We start from the raw sequence: 17,870 nt of genomic DNA on the forward strand, positions 1-17,870 counted from the left end.
TTTTTAAAACAAGAACGTTTTTCTTAAAGATTTAAACTTCGTACCGCTTCAGAAACCAATCTTTAAACATAGGTAAATAAAGTCTAGAAGACATCTTCTGCCAATCACACGAATCATCACAGCACATAATTCTCTTCTTACTTCAAGTAACACTTCCCGACACCCGCAGTAGAGGTACAAAACAATACTTTTAAAGTAAATCTCTTGATTTACAACTGTAACGTCGTTAATTGAGCAGACATTGAGTAAACAGGGGGTGAAGAGATGCGGGCCTGAGGTGACCTCAATGGGGGCAGCATTGAGCCATTTGAGGCCGAGCATAGGGGCCGTGACGTCACGCGGTGGCCGGAGTACAAGTAGAGGTGAAACTTTATTGTTACAATGTGGTATTGTACCTTTATGTTATAAGGTACTTGTTATATCAACGTTATGTCTTTTATCCCCGAAGGGGTAGCCAGAGGTGCATATCAAGGCACGTAATGCCGCTATACAATTTTCACATACTTTTCAGCATTAGTGTTATAAGTAAGTATGTAATAGGGGTGAGCCTATTGCCATATACTGGGCACAATTCTAGACTCCGTGCTACTACTGAGAAATTTTCGGAAAACCGAAAAAATCCAGTAATATTTTACTCGACCCGGGAATCGAACCCCAGACCCCTTGTCCAGCAGTCGCACAACTTGCGACCAGTCGACCAACGAGGCAGTCAACGAGGGAGTTGTTAGTGATTCAGAATTCCAACAGACTCTAGTACGAGGTTCTGTCTTGCTGCCATAAGAGCCATTTCTTCGTTATTGATCTAAGTAGGTTTTTTTTGTATATGAAGGCGCGATGCGGCCTATGATGGAGCACGTCTGCCCATAAACAATCTATACACTCGGAGCTTGAAGACACCCAGGTTATACCCATCAGGAAACACAGACTCCGGCAAGGAGTTCCACTCCCTAGCAGTTCGCACAATATTAGTGTTTTTAAAACAATAGGATCTATTATTGAAAATATTTCTCAATAACAAGAATAAAATACACATACAATAATTTAAAAATACTTTTCTTTTAAATTGCTTCATAGAATTTATTTAAAAATATTTCAATTTGTGTGAAACACCTTCGCGTGTATTCCATTTATTTAGAGGCTGCGTTCAAAGAATATTAATTAAACTACAGAAGCTTTGGCAAGAAAATACAAATTTCTCAAAGATTGCCTTTTACGTGAAAATGTAACGATATTTTGGTCTTTTGACTTCATTTCACGCGGGAAAATTAAATCGAAAAGCGAACACCATTTTTTTTTAATTTCACTTACACGCACCAAAGAGGTTCTGAATTCTTTTTTTAACAAACGTGTTGCTAGACTACAATATTGTGTTTTTTTTTTTCTAAAACGGAAGCACGTGGCGGTAAGTAAACTTTTTGTGGATAAAATTAACTCTTTGTTTAGTTTGAGATATTAATAGATGAGGGACAGGGTTGCTGTTCGTGACGGAATAATTATTTAGCTATGTAATTGTTTTTACTAACGTTCATTTAAAAAAATAATTTAATTCTATAATGTGGTAAATGATTTTGACATTTAAAAAAAATCCAAATCACCTATAAAAAGATAGTAATCGTTGACTCTTATTTCCTTCTTTCTTGTTGATTCCTTAGAATCCGTTAGTTGAACAGATTGTAAACGGACACATACGTACTGCCTCAAACTGTTGTGGCTCTTTCCTCAAAAGGCCACTACAGAACAAACTTTTCTCACACAAAATTTTTTCCTTTGTATATTGTCTGGACTTTAAAAGAGACAATAACCTCTGAGTTTTTTCCGGTATTTCTTCTCAGAATAGTCCGTTATGAAATGCTGCTCATCTAGAATAATTCTGACATGTAAAAGTGCTCTTTTACGAGCCTATTTACGAAATTAAATTCATTACTTCATTGTTTTTTTTATACATTTAATGGGCATGGCAATACGCCTGATGGTAAGTAATGATGCGATGGAGGACGTCTGCCCATAAGCAACCTATTCATTTTATTTTATTCAGACAAATAAGAAAAAACTCTTTCCTCAAACCATCCAATGACATTGCGTATATTTAAACAAATTCTACACATCAATACCCTGGACGGAGCTATGAGAACCGCGCCATGCAGCTAGTAAACCACAATCCATGGCTGCACGTATGGCTCCACTCGCACACTCTCAGCTAATGGCCACTGCAATGCTAGGACCAGCTGATGCCGAGGAGTAAAAAGTTGTAGATATTATAGTAGGTAATGAAGTGGAGGAATATTGTTATGGAGTTTTAAATAGATTAGGAATGATATTGATTGTTGATAAAGTAATTAATGAAGTTGATAAGTAAATTCTATAAAATCTAACAATCCTCAAATTCCACGACTTCACAGAAAACCTACGTAAAACAACGCTTGCTTACTCCCCTCTTCAATCCCCAAATCCCCAAGAATCTTCTAATTTCTAAACTCTCCAAAGCGCCGGCAACGTCCTTGTTACGCCTATGGTATTTCAGGTGTCTATAGTGGCGCCGATTGATTACCATCATGTGATTCATAGGACCATTTACTGGCTTATCTCTTAAATAAAATTGCTAATATTGTTGAAGTCTCTTAAATTAATGTTTTGATAATTATTTCCATCAATCTGTACTCACAATTCAAGTCTAAACCCTTGCTACTGCCTATTTTTTAAAGAAAAGTATAGCCTAACTGTCTACGGCTTTCCTTAACTCGAATAATATCGTTCTCCTGAAACTTCGCGGTCAATAATATCGTTTTTTACATTCTATGTGATGTGCTTAACTAAATCCAAGAAGTGGTCTTTTACCGAACACCAAACGGTTCCATTCTCTAACTCAAAAATTTCATTTAGAAAACCCCAATAGCCGTCTATATAGCAAGTCTTCTAACCCTCACACATACGCTACAAAAAAGCACAGAAAAAGAAACTAATTTTTCGTACAAAATCAGTATTTTTGCATGAAGTACGGTCGCACACGGCGGCAGGCGGCGGCAGGCGGCGTGCCTTACTTAATGATCGCTATATTGAGAGCAGCAGCTGATACGGCGCACAGGTGCCCTCTTTATGAAAACTAATAACGTTTTATTTATTCCCGTACGTCGTACGCTTTGAGTAATGGCAGACTTTTATGTCGGACATTGTGTACCAAGTCACACGGGATCCGATTGGTGCCTTTTTCAATGAATTTCACGGCTTTTGTTTGTGTTTGTGTCGATTGGTTGTTGGTCTTGTGCAAGTTACTGCTTAAGTTAAAATGGTGGGTGGAATTGATCGGATTCTCAAAATTTTGAATTTTAACCGTATTTCTTCGAATACCCACGAAAAACTTAATGATAAGTAGCTAAGCAAGCTGTTAAACCGACATGCTGCACTATAATTTTAAGTGTTTGCAGGAAGTAAGTTAGTATGCTATTGAAATTTAGTTATCACTTAAAAAATCCTGATCCTAAGAGTTAAATCCTTTTGTGTGAACCAACGAAACAATATAACCAAGAATTGTATTGTGAACATGATTGAAAAAGAGTAGCCTATGGAATTTCTTGCTCGTTCGGAATATTCTAATAGGAATAGGAATCTTCACTTTATTTCAATTAAAATCCATACAATTTTCATCTACAATCCTTTACTTTTAAAAACTTATTTTAAAATTGGACACTAAATATTCCGATACTCCAGTCTTCAAACAATACAATACAATTTAATACTAATCTAGTCTAATTTACAAAAGGATTTTAAATATTCTTAGTATATCAGAAGTAGCATGTAGTGTAACAATGGTAGATTCCAACTTGCACCAATAACAGATACAATTGAAAAGAATTTTATCTGCCCGAGATGCAGCAAAAGTCTTAATGCCACAGTCAGAGTCATTTAATGATTACTTAAACTATTGCTTTGCTATTTTGTATCGATAACAATTGCTAAGGACTGGGTTAAGTAATCATTATAATATGACTCTGAGTACAGCGTTTAATTAACTTATAATTATTCACTAGAGCTTCAAATGAAAAGAAAAAAAGGACTCACACAATATTTGACACAGATAATAAAATTTAACAACCGGAAAACAGCAAACATGTTCATTTTTATTATATAACATATCCTATAGTTGTAAATGTTGCAAGGAAAGAAATATAGTGCGTTATTAGCGTAATTTACAACTGGATAATAAATTAAATTTCATCGCTCACCTCAACGTTTTTGACAGATGACAGCAAACAGCTTTCCCTCGCTTTTATTGCAGTCGCACAGTAACACGCACTGTTCAAATAAATCACTTTACATTCGAAACGGGGGAACTGAATTAAGATTATTTCAAAGTACAGATTCAATATTAGTTAACGTAAACTTTGGGGGTGTATTTTTTTATGTCGCGATCTCTTGATTCGGTTTGGCGGCCGCAGACGATGCGTGCGTCTCGCGCCGCGGTCGAGTAAGCACTGACTGAGGGCGGGAACGCCTGCGTCTAAGCGCCATTCGCTCGGAAATCGTCTTTTTTTTAACGAAAACTGTTCAGCTGTTGGGCGGCAAACATTCTGCCTCTGTTTTCCACATTCAAAGTGGGTATTGCTAATTCGCTGGGCGTTTGGTTTTATGAAAAAGTAGTTATTACGAATTGAATGTTTCTTGCAGCGGTTTTTAATGCGTCATTTGTTATTAATGTGTGCTAATTGGTTTGTAACTAGAATATTTGATGCTACAATAATTTAATGCTAATAGTTATGCAATATTTGGACAAATAGTACCTAAAAACTAGAAATTAAACCATTATCGATTTTCAGGAATCATAACGGTACATTTGATTTGGAATTAACGTAGTAGTACCTAGATTATTTTAATGAGAAAAAGGTAAGCGATTCCAAATCTTACATACCTGACCAGTGACCACTAGTCACTTTACTTATATTTTCGCAATTTAATACAAATAAATGTTTTAACTTTTAATAGACTCATAACTACTAACATAACAAAAGGAAAACTAACTCTTTATAAAGTGACAAATGACAGAAGACAGGCACGAATAAACGAACCCAATAAACGTTGCTACCATCGCGTGTCAGCACCACATTACCTATGTAATTCCTGAGCTAATAAAACAACTAACTCTAACATGTTTTCCCTTCGAAACTACCCAGTGACCTTATACTTGTTTCTTGACTTTTATAAGCAAATGTCTGTCTAGTAATACACTTACATCACATCACCCAAATTCACCCAATAATAGTGCCTTAACATCTTGTGTGCCAGTATATGAGATACAATAGAAAACACATTGTGTCTCGCGTAGATCTGCGCTCCTGGCATACCATCTTTTTTTTGAGGGGGTAAAATCATCCAGTGGCTTTTCCAGCCTTAGGTACGACGAGACTTCTCCTGCTTTGAGCCGGAGCCCCGGTAACCTGTTACGTTGTTCGCTGCCCCTAGCTGCCGATTATATACCATGGGTTAATGGTCGTACTGCACACAAGCTGCCAATCTACCAAAGACCAGTGAATACACTAACGATGCATTATTTGGTAGTAGCTATTTATTAGTAGGTAAAATTACACAGACAGTTGAAAATAAATATTTCATAAATAAAAACTACAAATATTGTAATGTATTACTGAACCTTTTCCATTTTCCACTCTCTAGGCCATAGGTACGAGGCCGACCTGGTGCTGCGGACTACCTAGTACCGGGGCTCCAGCTCGAAAAGCAGCTGTAGAAACGGGTTGGTTTTTAGTCAGTAAGAGTCTGACACTCCCTTTCATCTGGCCCAAGGCGGGAGAAACCACTGGTTTTCCCCCTCAAAAAAAGACCATTGGTATTATAAAGTTTAGTTGCAACGTGAAAGAAACAAACAAAGGTACAGTAGGTACCTACTGTACAGTTTCACATTTAAAATATAAGTAGGGATAGTAAGAAAGTATAAGAATTTTTACTACCAAAAGCAACCAACACCAACCACACTACCTTTACAAACCCCGTAACCTAAAAACCAACGTCCAGTTACTGCAAAAGCTGCCCAGTTAAGCTGTAGCAACTATACAGCAGGTTTTTAGCTTGCCGCCAGTATCGCGCGCCGCAGGTGGCGTATTAGCCAGCAAATAGCATTTAACAGCTCCGCACTACCGATGTGCCTAAACCTGAGTTTACGATGCTCTAAGTTCGATCGTACCATTTTATGGGTTTAACGCGTAACCTCCACTGGAAACAGCTCAAAGGTATTGGAAACTTTTTGGTATTTAAACTGTGAGTTATTATCCTTGATGTGTCTTTTGGTTTTTGAGGGGAACTAAGTTTGGCTTTCTGTTTCGATTTTTTTTATGTAGTTACAGGGCAGGGTCAAAATCAAAGCTTTTATTTCAATCTATCCTAAATATAGGCACTTTTGAATCGTCAAATTGAATTTTCCGTCAGTCTGTCTGTTTGTGAAGATAGGTGCTCGTTCCAAAGTGTAGCTTCGAATGGAGAAGAACAAGCAAGAAACTCCATTCGTTACTCTTTCGGGTTGCTGAATGTACTTATAAATTATAAGTTTGACTAGGTATTACGATGGCAATGGGATCCATAACGAAGTGCTCAGCTTTCCTATCATGACGTCACGCAATTTTGGAACCTCCTGACACCATCATCTTACACAACACAAAATATATTCGCTTGAACATGATTAGCATGACAAAAGACTCGGTCCACAGACAGCGTAGTGACTGTCCACCTGTTCCGTTGCGAATCGAACGTTATTTCAAAAAGTATATTTGATCAGTTGCTGTGTGGACGCGGTGCGGAGCGCTCGTGTCTGCCACCATCCCACTATTGTCACAGCTGCCAACTAGTTAATATTCCATTGTTTTCCATGCATACTTTTATGAAGATCTGTTTTTGGATCCATTCGACGTTGAAAGAATACGATATTTCAATTGTTTCGTTCAAAAAACATTTTAAAAGTCAATAGTCTGTTTAGCGCTGTTTTGGTTCGAAAAATCTGCGTGTTCTGTCTTGGCATTGTTGTGTCTGCATAATAAATGAGTGAACAATGTGTTCTGCACATTTTTTTAGTCTCTACACGAATCTAAAAAACACATTTCGACACTATTGAAAAGACAAGACTACAAACATTAGCACTTATATTGAAAATACATTATTCAAAATTTATTTTGTGGCGTATATCTAAGTACTTAACCCAGTAATTAACAGGTCATGAAAAAAGCTGTTTAAGTTTGCCTAGGTTCAACGAAGTGTCTATAGAACAAATAATTATTAGATCATGAAGAAAAAAAATTTAGTTTTTCTTTAGGTTTAGCACTGTCACTGTATTTATTTATGTTTCAACGGCAATAGTTCCCTAATTATTTGGTTTTTCCTAAAATTAACGTTAAATATTTACTTCCCCCTATACCTGATACAAATCACCGATATCTCATAAACTATTAACTCTATGTTTACGATTATCTGTGGTTCCCGCCTTTTTTATGTCGCCATTAAAAATTGATTGAAGTTTTTTCTAGTGTATAATTTTACAGCGATTTGTCATCATGGCTGGGTAGAAAGTTGATTGAAAGTTTAGTTATTAATGGACTAACAAGAAAACAACTATTTGTGTCTGAATTCAATGAAATTCTACGTTATTTGTACGTATAGGATAGAATATCCTTTGTGAGTTGAGTGTTCATAAAGACGGTGATAAAAGTGTCTCTTATACAACCTACACATTAGTTTACTATAATATACAGTTAAAATATCCGTATCAATAAAATTGTAATAATTGAATTTTAGTAAAACTAACAACGACAACTTAACCTTCGTAAATATTGGAACCAAACAAACCATCCATGAACCGATTAAAGGGCATAATATCTAGTATTAAATCGAACTATTTATTAAACAAAGAAGGCATTGCGCTGTTTCCTTATTCTAAAAACTAAACATCAATAAAAAATCAAAGAAACAAACTGTCATTACAAATGTAGGTACAACTTATATCAGCACTATTTCTCTTTAAATTTTTCTGAGTATGCGATCAGCATGGAAATCAGCAGTGTTGGCCAATAAAACACCAATGTCGTGTAATTAAAAGGCCATCAAGCGGCCAAGCGGGCACACGTGCCGCCGCCATGCGGCACCTACGTGACGTCACGAGTCGCGGCCATTTGCATTTTTTTACCGCCAACCGCGAGTTTGCAATGCGTTAGTGTTAAACGTTAGGTATGTTTTGTAATACGACTTTTATTGTTTAAGCACTTACCTAAATATGTAACACATGTTTTTTGTTATGATATATGAAATAAATTATAACTTGTCCTTGTTTCCAGATGACCTTAAGTCTAGATGGAAAATTATCCGGAGCTGCGCACTACCTAGCGGGTTTATCGGGGCTCCGGCTCGAAAAGCAGGAGTAGCAACGGGGTAGTTTTTAGTCAGTGAGAGTCTGACACTCCCTCCATCATTGAAATATCTCCATTTTAACTGACTAAGAAGAACACAACAGCTTGTACGATTGGCAACCTCCTGCTAATCTGTTAAACTCACATATAACATATTATAATAATTAATTTAGTATGTCTCACGAAAGTTACAATAAAATTACTGTTAAATATCCTCCAACGTTCGATTTCCTCATGGAACAGTTCTTTTAGTGATCCCAAAATTGCTGTTTCGTACGTGTAAAAATTTCAGTAAATATGTAATGCCAAGTCTTCAATCCAATGCGAAACTAAAAAACTATTCAGGACTACACTTACTGCAGGTACTAAATAAGTAATCTCAAAAATTAATTGAAATCAGATGCATAAAATTGGATGTACAATGTCTTTGAACACAGTTCACTTTCAGTGGCGAGGAGAATGGATTAAAATCTTAAGAAATGGTAATTGTTTATATTGATAATAGAATATAAGATAATATAATATAAGATAAGGAAGAAGAGGAAAGAGGAGATTTATAAATTAATATTTAGTAAGGGGGAATGAACACCGTTGTTCCTGTTTTCACCGGGTCAAACCCGAGAAGGAGAGACCTCCCCACAAAAAGATAATACAATATAGGATAATATAATATTGGCCTTTTTCTTGAAAAATCTTTAAAAAACATTAAAACGTAATAATTCATCTAAGTGCTTCCGCACCAGAAGATTAATTACGACAAACAATGATCACTCTCATATTAAAACACATAATCATATCTGGACACCCATAAACTTATAGTATGACATCAGATACCTAACTAAATCATTTCAAAATTCTCCTTTCAGATTGGAAATCTAATTGGTATTATTCTGCTGAGCCCCGCCGTGCTCGCGCAGTTCGATCTCAAGCCAGATGTAAGCTTCACCGATATCAACGATAGGTTCGACTTGACAGGCATGATGAAAGCTCACCCAGCCTCCCGAGACGCTCCTCTAGTAGATGATGAAGAGGAGATAGACTCAGAAGAAGACTTCAGAAGAAGTCTCAACGTCGATCTAACTGATGATACTGATGTACTCAAGCAGAAGAATCCAGAAGCTAATATAGAAGAGAGTTTCTTGACGCGAAAATCTGGTGGAGGCTTTGCATACGATGATAGAATGGACAGCAATGAAGGTGGAACGTTGTCGGACTTTGTTGAAAATTTGAAAGCTTTTGAGAATAATATAGAGCCGCCTAACCGAAGGCGGCGCCGTGACGTTGCTCCCGCGGCTCGCAAACGGTTCAGGAGGAATGCTGACCAAAACGTGTTATCACAATACGGTTTCCCAATAATGCTGAAAGTCGACGGATATCTAAAACCTCCTTTGGAATAAGTCAATTAATTTGTATTTCTTATTGTAAATAAACAATTGAATTGTAATTAATGCGTGTGTTTTGAGAGCTGTCGAGTATTTTGTAGTTAGTCGCTCACTAATCAGTGTCTTCAATCCATTTTCATGAAGTGATATTATTTTTAGATAGTGATAAATGAAAACACCACAACATTTGGTTCGTCATCAGAACCAATCTAACCAACCACAATACTGGACAAACAACTTCAAGCCGCTGATTTAGTTTATAATTTGTATACGTTATCTTTCTCCTGTTATAAAAGATATAGTATTTAAACTGACATGATCACTAGTAATTTCATTAGAACTTAAAACGGGATATTTACTATTTATTAGTTTTTGTGAGTTTCCGATATACGAACGAACGAACTAGAAAGAGAAACATCCACCCGCATGTACTCCAGTTCAAACGTGATCATGGCGCTTGCAACAGTGTCGAAATATCAACTCACAAAAACTAATAAACATGGTAAATATCCCGTTTTAAGTTCTAAAGATATAGTATGTTCAGGCAGAGCGATGGGCTTAAAAATGTAACTCAAAGGCCCGAGCGATGTGAATTTTCCAAAAAAATTCACATGGCAACAATACCTACAGAAGACTCCTGATCGTACATCGAACTAACTAAATAACTTCGTTAAACTCATCACACAAGTCGCTGTCATTCGCCTTCAGTTTCCAATCACATGCCTTAATTCATTATACGTCGATAGTTCCATCTTTTAAACTAGTTTCGAAATCGATTACACTTCCTTATAATGTAATGCTACCGTGAAGTTGCTTGCATTATCATCTTGTGTAGAACAGAGCATTGGTAAGCGAACTGAAAGAAATGATGCTTGTGATCTCATACTTACTTATATTCGGACTCATATCTTGCACCATTGGGAAGCAGGAAGACAACAACCAAAATGATATCGAAGGCATATTGAGAACACTGGCCCAACAGAAAGGTGACTTCGGAATCAAATTTCACTCCCAGGACAATCACAAAAGCCAACATAAAAGCGTGACGTCACACGCTGAGTTTGAGAACTTACTAAACAACGATCGACATGATAACGAGGAATACCATGTAGCCAATCTCCTACAAAGCATTTACAATCTACAGACAAAGCCGAAAGAGCCATTATCCAACATCAACCTACTAGTACCAGTGCGGACCACATTGAGAGATTGTACTACAGCATCGCGGTGTAAGGACACCAAACACTTGCTCGAAAGAAGCCAACTCAAGGACCACGTCAATAATGTTTTAGATTTCCTAAGTGAACTCGATAAGAATTTTGGAAAGGAAGATCAAAATACAGCTGTAAATACAGCTGTACAAGGTGCAGATCGCAATAGCAATGATAATCAGAACCATCAAAAACAAAGAATGCCAAAAATAATTCAATTAAGTGAAAACTCAGATGCTGTAATGATTGACACAGATACATTTGAGCGACTCGCATCTTATTTAAATTCTAATAATAGGAATGAAAAAGGAGGTAAGCTAAGTAATGTTGATGTTGGGAGATTACACAAGGGTAACAACAATAACAAGAATTATAATCGTGATTCCGTTGTTTACGTAGAAAAAGCCAAAGATGATAACCCTATGATTCAGAAGTTGCAAAAATTGTTTTAATGTAGTACATAGTCTACAGCTTTACTACAAGTGATAGAACCTAGACCACTAACTTAGAACCCTTGGTGAAATTGATGAAGTGTGCTTAAGGATACGCTTAGAGCTGCTACTTAGATAAATGTCGTTTATAAAAAAATGGTTACGTATTATTTCATCTTTAATGCATATATGAAATACAATATATTATATTATTTAACTACTACTCATCCTTTTATTTATTGTTTTATTACCTCAAATCCCTAATCCTAAAGCCAAGCACTTGTAGTACCACTGGTTTTGCGGTAGTCCGTGGATGGAGCCAATTGTTTTAGTAAAGAATCACCTGATAGTTCAGGTGATCAAAAAAACAACGGTGAATTTTAAAAGCTTTAAATCAATTATGCTACCTACTACCTGCTTAACCTGTCTATGGCTTAGGCAATCTTTGCTATCATCACTAGCCCATCGTAATCTCCTACTCCAGACATAAGAATAGCACACCACTGAGCCCATTTTAAATGCTGCCGCATTTGGATGCAAAGAGGTTAAAACGCAATGAGGTTTCTGCATCACCATCATCGACTACCGATAAATATCGAAATATTTCTATAATATTCTTCTAATAATATTTCTCTGTACGTTTATCTCTGTTTTAAACTGTTTAAAATAACATTTGGTATATTGAAATTGGCTGGTTAGCCTACTTTTTAGTACCCACCTTCCAAAGTTATATTCTAATCATTAGTGTTTCTGGGCTTTATATTAACGAATACTGGCATTGTCTTGGTTTAATTCTTACTTTACAGTTTAAAGTTAAGCCTACACGACATGCGTTTGATCGCTCGTTAGCTACTATTTACTACTTAACTTCGTTAAAATCATCACACACGTCAATTTCATTTGTCTTAAATTTCCAATCACACGCTGAATTATACTTTGATAGTTCCATCTTTAAAACTAGTTTCGAAATCAATTTGTCTACCTTATAATCTGAAGGACCCGTGAAGTTGCTTTCATTAGCAACGTGTGTAGAACATAGCTTGGTATCAAGCGAACTGTGAGCGATGGCGGTTGCGATCTCATACTTCTTCCTATTCGGCCTAATATCATGCACCCTCGGGAAGCCGCTTGACAACAGCTTATCTGGAATCGAGAGTTTGCTGAAAGCTTTGACCCAACAGAGTGGTAAATTCGACATCGCTCTCAGTCACCACGAAGACAGTCCTAAAAGTCATCATGAGGACAAAGCTCGCATCTCACCGCACGATGCCGCACCAGTAGAAGAAAGCGAAGAAATCCAACTAACCCCAGACGTGCAAAGTATCTACAATTTACACACAAAGGCAGACAGAGTACCACAACTACCAGAGGCCAGCATATTGATTGAGAAACCACCAGGATGTACTGACATAACTAAGTGTAAAAATTCACCTCTACTACAACTTGAGAGCCGTATTTTAGGATATTTAAATGATGACAATAATGGAAACGATGAAGACAAAATTGAATTGCGATGTGCGAACGACAGGTGTGGCAGGGACGGAGACAGCGACGACTCAATAATAACGGTAAGATGTGCAGGTAACAGATGCAGTACTGACAACGACGAGGGTGATGGTGACAGTCTACGATGCGCCAATGCTTGCGGCACCTTGAGAGACGATGCACCCTGCAACCAATGTAATACAAACGTTGATGAATTGCTTCGCTGCAACGGGAATAGATGCGGTAGGGATGAAAACGACCAAGACGGCCGCGAGGACCTGCGGTGTTCTAACAATCGGTGCAGTAGATACAGAGAAGGCAATGTCATGCGGTGTCATGGAAAGACTTGTTCTGTTGCCAGACACAACGAGAACAATGACAGAAATGATGAAACGCAATGGCAGCCCAAACGTGTAAAAATCAGTGAAAACGTCGATGCTGTTATTCTTGACGCCGATGACTTACAACGTTTGTTGTCTGGTGAGAGCACTCGAACTGACCAACAATTAAGCAAATCCCTTAAAAGTATGGTCTTAGAGAATCTTCTGAATAACAAGAAGAACAACATTGATTTTATACTGGACGATATAGAGAAACGTAACGACAAATATGATTTGGTGAAGGAAATAAAACGATTGCTGACACAAGGTTCGTCCTTGTAACTGTTACAAGTATGCCAAGTATTTGTACTGCCATCTTGAAGATCAGAATAATCATCAGTCGATTTCCAACAACTACTGGACAACAGCCTATTTAACAACACACTGAGCTTGATCTTCTGAATGAAAATACTACCCGCCATTCTCACGATGTTTTATAATAGAGTCTTCTAGAAACTACGAACTTTGCTCACGTACATACATATAGTTCATTAGTTCATCTATTCTTGTTCAAAATGCAATACTAGGTCTTGAATACTAGAATATTTTCTGTCAGACTTTGAAAATAATAAACGATTCAGACTTAGAAACGAGATGTATTGTCATTTTAATTATAAACCCTGCATATCATTTGGTCTTTGTTGCCAAATAAATGTACCATCTACCATGGTTTCCCTACGATATTATATACCTTGGAAAATATTCCTTAGACTTTATCACATAAGGTACACAATTCTCTCAGTTACATGCGCACTGTTATATGGTGATTTCAATAGACTGTGTCTACATTTTAGAGAGTCAGCATGCTATTTTACCTCATGAGTAAAAGTTTCTACTTATTTTATACGAGTATTGCTATTGATTTCAACAAGTAATTTGAATCTGAATAATATTGTTTCTTTGGAACGCTGTACCAAAATTCAACGTCCAAGTACCTACGTATATGTTAGTATAAAGATCGGCATTGAAAAGATTTACAAGACCATCTACTAACTAGATTCTCAAGCCACGTAACCTGTTAAACAAGGCATAAAGTTGTGGACGACTAAATAAATAATTAATAGATTAATAATAATTAAACGGGGAATGCGTTACAGAGATAGCGTTACATTTTTAATGCACAATTTCATGCTTTTATAAACAGTAAATGTAATCAGTTTTAACTAGTTTCTTAATCAATTATCTTGCTCTTTAACCAAACGATACAAAGAAAGTACTATCATTATAATTCTGTGAAGGAAACGGCATGGTCTGAGCAATGGCGTCAGAAATCTCATGTTTTGTTCTTTTCTGTGTAATACTATTTGCAAATGGGGGCCCTGTGTTTAAAGATTTAACTCGAAGTGAAGGCCAATATAAGTTAAAAGCTTTAATGCAAACTCTTAACAAACTAGGCAATTACAATGTAAAGCTCAGTCACCACGAGGATCGGCCAGGAAACCACCATGAAGACGTTGCACAAATATCTTATCGCGGCCAAACAAAAGGCAGATATAACAATAACGAAGAAAAAAGTATATATGCAGATACGAACAAGGGCTTAAATGAGTGGAAACCAAAGAAAAGCAAGGAACTCCCAGCTCGAAAGGACGGCCTCTACGATTTCCTCTACCATATACTCACAAAACTGCAAAGATCCGGTGATGAGAACGGTGAGGAGAACAATGGTTCAAAGAAAGACTGTCTGAAGAAAGTCGGAAAGTGCACAGATTTAGACTGGCCCCCCAGCAATAAAACCAAAGTTAGAACATTCGATGACAACACTCAAGAAATTGCGGAATTTCTAAACGAACTTGAAAAGGAACTGGGATTAACTGGCATTAATGACATTAAGAATAAAGTTGATTATGCTAATAATTACAACAACAAGAATCGAGATAGTGGGGACGCTTCTAATGACAATAATGAACGAAACAACGCAAATTATAATCAACATCTTCGGTGTATAGGAGATAAATGTAGTAGAAGAACAGACGACGTAAATTACAATAACGAAGATAGATACAAAAATATTCTGCGCTGTACTGGAGCAAGCTGCAGCAGGAGTAGACTACAACACGCCAATAACGATGCATATGAAATAGATTTACTACGATGCATCGGGGATAGATGCAGTAAATTTAACAGCGATGACAGGGATGCCATTGATAGCTTACGTTGTATGAGAGATAGATGCTTGTCAGATGATATCTCTGAATCTTTACGTTGTGTTGGAAACAGATGTGGTCGGAACCGCAACATCGACTCTGAATCTGATGCTGATTCTGGTAGTGATAGCAATGACGCTGATGATGAGGATGATGAGTACACCGATGACGATGATGACGCTCGTATGGATCCGAACGTTGCTCTTGCAATAGCTGAACTAGGACTAAATAATTTACGTTGCAGTAGAAATCTGTGTACTTACACTGATGATAGCAATAGCTTGCGTTGTATTGGCAACAGATGCGCGCGAGAAAGAGACGAAGATACTAATAGCGACGAAGTTAATGTAATAGAATTGGATGGGCTGCGATGCATAGATAACAGGTGCGATAGAGACAGAGAGAATGAAGATGACAGCAGAAATACTGTTCGTTGTTCTGAAGACAGATGCGACCGTGACAGAGTGGAGGGTGAAGGTGACTCCAGTTACTCAAACGCTATTGTTACAGAAGACGAATTACTTGGACACGTGGACACGCTCATAACAAACGTTCTTGCTAAAAATTTAAGAGCAAATTCTTTACTAGAAGATGAAGACGTACAGATGTTATTGAAGGAACGAAAGAAGATTATGAAGGAAGTTAGAAAAATAGTGAGCCAAATACACCATGAGTAATCCAATGTCAATCAAGCAATACCTGATTTGTTATAGATAGTTATTAAGATTGGCATTTTGTTAAGTCAAATTATGTAACATTTTGAATTATCAACCTATTAAAATGTATTAAATTAAATTAAATAAAATGCATTGATTCGATTTGAATTACCGGGGCTCTGGCTCGAAAAGCAGGAGTAAGAACGGGGCAGTTTTTAATTCGTAAGAGTCTGACAATCTCTCTCGCCTCGCACAAGGCGGGAGAAGTCAGATGATGATTTTCCACCCTCAAATGAAACATTCTTAATTCAAAGTCAAATCATTTATTCCAATTAAACCTTATACTTAGGTCTGTCCGTCAGTAAAGCTAGGTGCTGGTTCCAAAGTTTCCTTCGCTGTTAGTCAGTGGTATCTAAATGATCATAGAAAGTACTTATGACTCGGAAAAGTCACATTAGTACTTGTTGTTGGGAGGTTGCGAATCCCCACCCTCATGTATGAGAAGCGGTCGTCTTAAATTGCATATGTAATGCATACGTATTATTAATAATATATTTTAAACCTATAAAAAAATACTGTATTGGATGTTGAGAGTGACAAGATGAGCCTAATGTGATAGTAGTATTCTGTGGCGATAGACTGAAAATTTATAAAATCGAAAAACTTAATGGATAAATATTATGTCGCACTGTCCGACCAACATATAGTTGACTCCAAATTCCATAATGATGACGTGTTATAGTGCTGTTTTATTGCTTATTTACAAGAATAAAGTACCGTAATTATTATTCCCTTAGGTATATTATGAGGTTTGACAAAGCTGGTTTTCTTTCAGTTCATGTATGCTTTTGATTCGGAAATTTCACATCCATTTTTAATGTAGCTAATTTAAATCTCCAGCTGACAACCAATTTTACGTATTTTTTAACAATAACAACGTAGACAATCAATTATAATGCCAATGATACAGCTAGATAGCTTGACTACCTTCGTAATTGAAGATATCAAGCATGGACAGTACAAGATAGTAATACTTGCAAAAGCACGCAGTGATGGGGCCAACAATATTGTGCTACATACTGTCCACATTCGCCCTAGCGTTCAGCTTCCACGATTATTACGACGAAAGATTCAAAACATTACTACCAACACTAACGAAACAACGACTCAAATATGGCCTCAACTTTAAACACATAGACACTAATATACCAACAAAAAGCCACCAGCAAAACCCAGTGTATCACTACATGGAACAGGAGCAACGGAATGCAAATGATAATTATAAGCAGACTCATAAGGTAAACAGTGGGTTACAAGCATTTAACATGTTAATTGGAATGAGGAAGGCTCCTATTGGAGTTTCTAGCCTAAACAATGGAGTATTAACCAAAGCAAACCTTAAAATGGGTCACAAGGAACCGAAACAGTATAAGTGTACACCCAAACCTCTAGTTAGTGCAATAATACGTCCTAAACATAAACCTAAAGATGATGATGATGATGATGAGGAATGTAATGGGAATTACTATGATGGGAGGGAGTTCAAGAGGACCAGAGACCTCAGTGTACGCGATGATATTCTATATATACTCAAACTGTTGTCTGCAGTTGATCACAAGTTTTCTGAGTATGAAAAGCATGGTGTTCCTATCGAGAATGGAGACCATGCAGAAGAGGAATATATCCGTTCCTCGTAGAAGATGTGACAGAATTGATAGAAGTTGGACATAGAAAGAAAGAAAGAAAAAAAGAAGAAAAGTAGTTTATTTTGCACTGTTATAA

General features: G+C 36.9%; 3 protein-coding genes across 3 annotated transcripts in view; 2 read left to right on the forward strand and 1 right to left on the reverse strand.

Moving 5' to 3' along the window:
* LOC118277730 (protein CBFA2T3) overlaps positions 1-4,775 on the reverse strand; it is a 59,380-nt gene extending 54,605 nt beyond the window's left edge. The window contains exon 1 of the mRNA XM_035596640.2: positions 4,221-4,775. The gene's annotated coding sequence lies outside the window, so the exon portion shown is untranslated. The remainder of the gene's footprint in view (positions 1-4,220) is intronic.
* A 3,975-nt stretch (positions 4,776-8,750) lies between these two features.
* Positions 8,751-9,844, forward strand: LOC118277492 (uncharacterized). The gene is made up of 2 exons (XM_035596317.2): positions 8,751-8,878; positions 9,263-9,844. Exons 1-2 carry the CDS (start codon positions 8,876-8,878, stop codon positions 9,791-9,793), a joined length of 534 nt encoding a protein of 177 aa, XP_035452210.2. The 5' UTR covers positions 8,751-8,875; the 3' UTR covers positions 9,794-9,844.
* Positions 9,845-14,501: 4,657 nt separating this feature from the next.
* On the forward strand, positions 14,502-16,219 carry LOC126911085 (protein PFC0760c-like). The gene has a single exon (XM_050696132.1). The coding sequence runs from the start codon at positions 14,544-14,546 to the stop codon at positions 16,107-16,109; it is 1,566 nt and encodes a 521-aa protein (XP_050552089.1). The 5' UTR covers positions 14,502-14,543; the 3' UTR covers positions 16,110-16,219.
* Positions 16,220-17,870: the final 1,651 nt, after the last annotated feature.

Source organism: Spodoptera frugiperda, chromosome 10 (assembly GCF_023101765.2).
Source record: "Spodoptera frugiperda isolate SF20-4 chromosome 10, AGI-APGP_CSIRO_Sfru_2.0, whole genome shotgun sequence".
In the NCBI taxonomy this organism is placed as follows: domain Eukaryota; kingdom Metazoa; phylum Arthropoda; class Insecta; order Lepidoptera; family Noctuidae; genus Spodoptera; species Spodoptera frugiperda.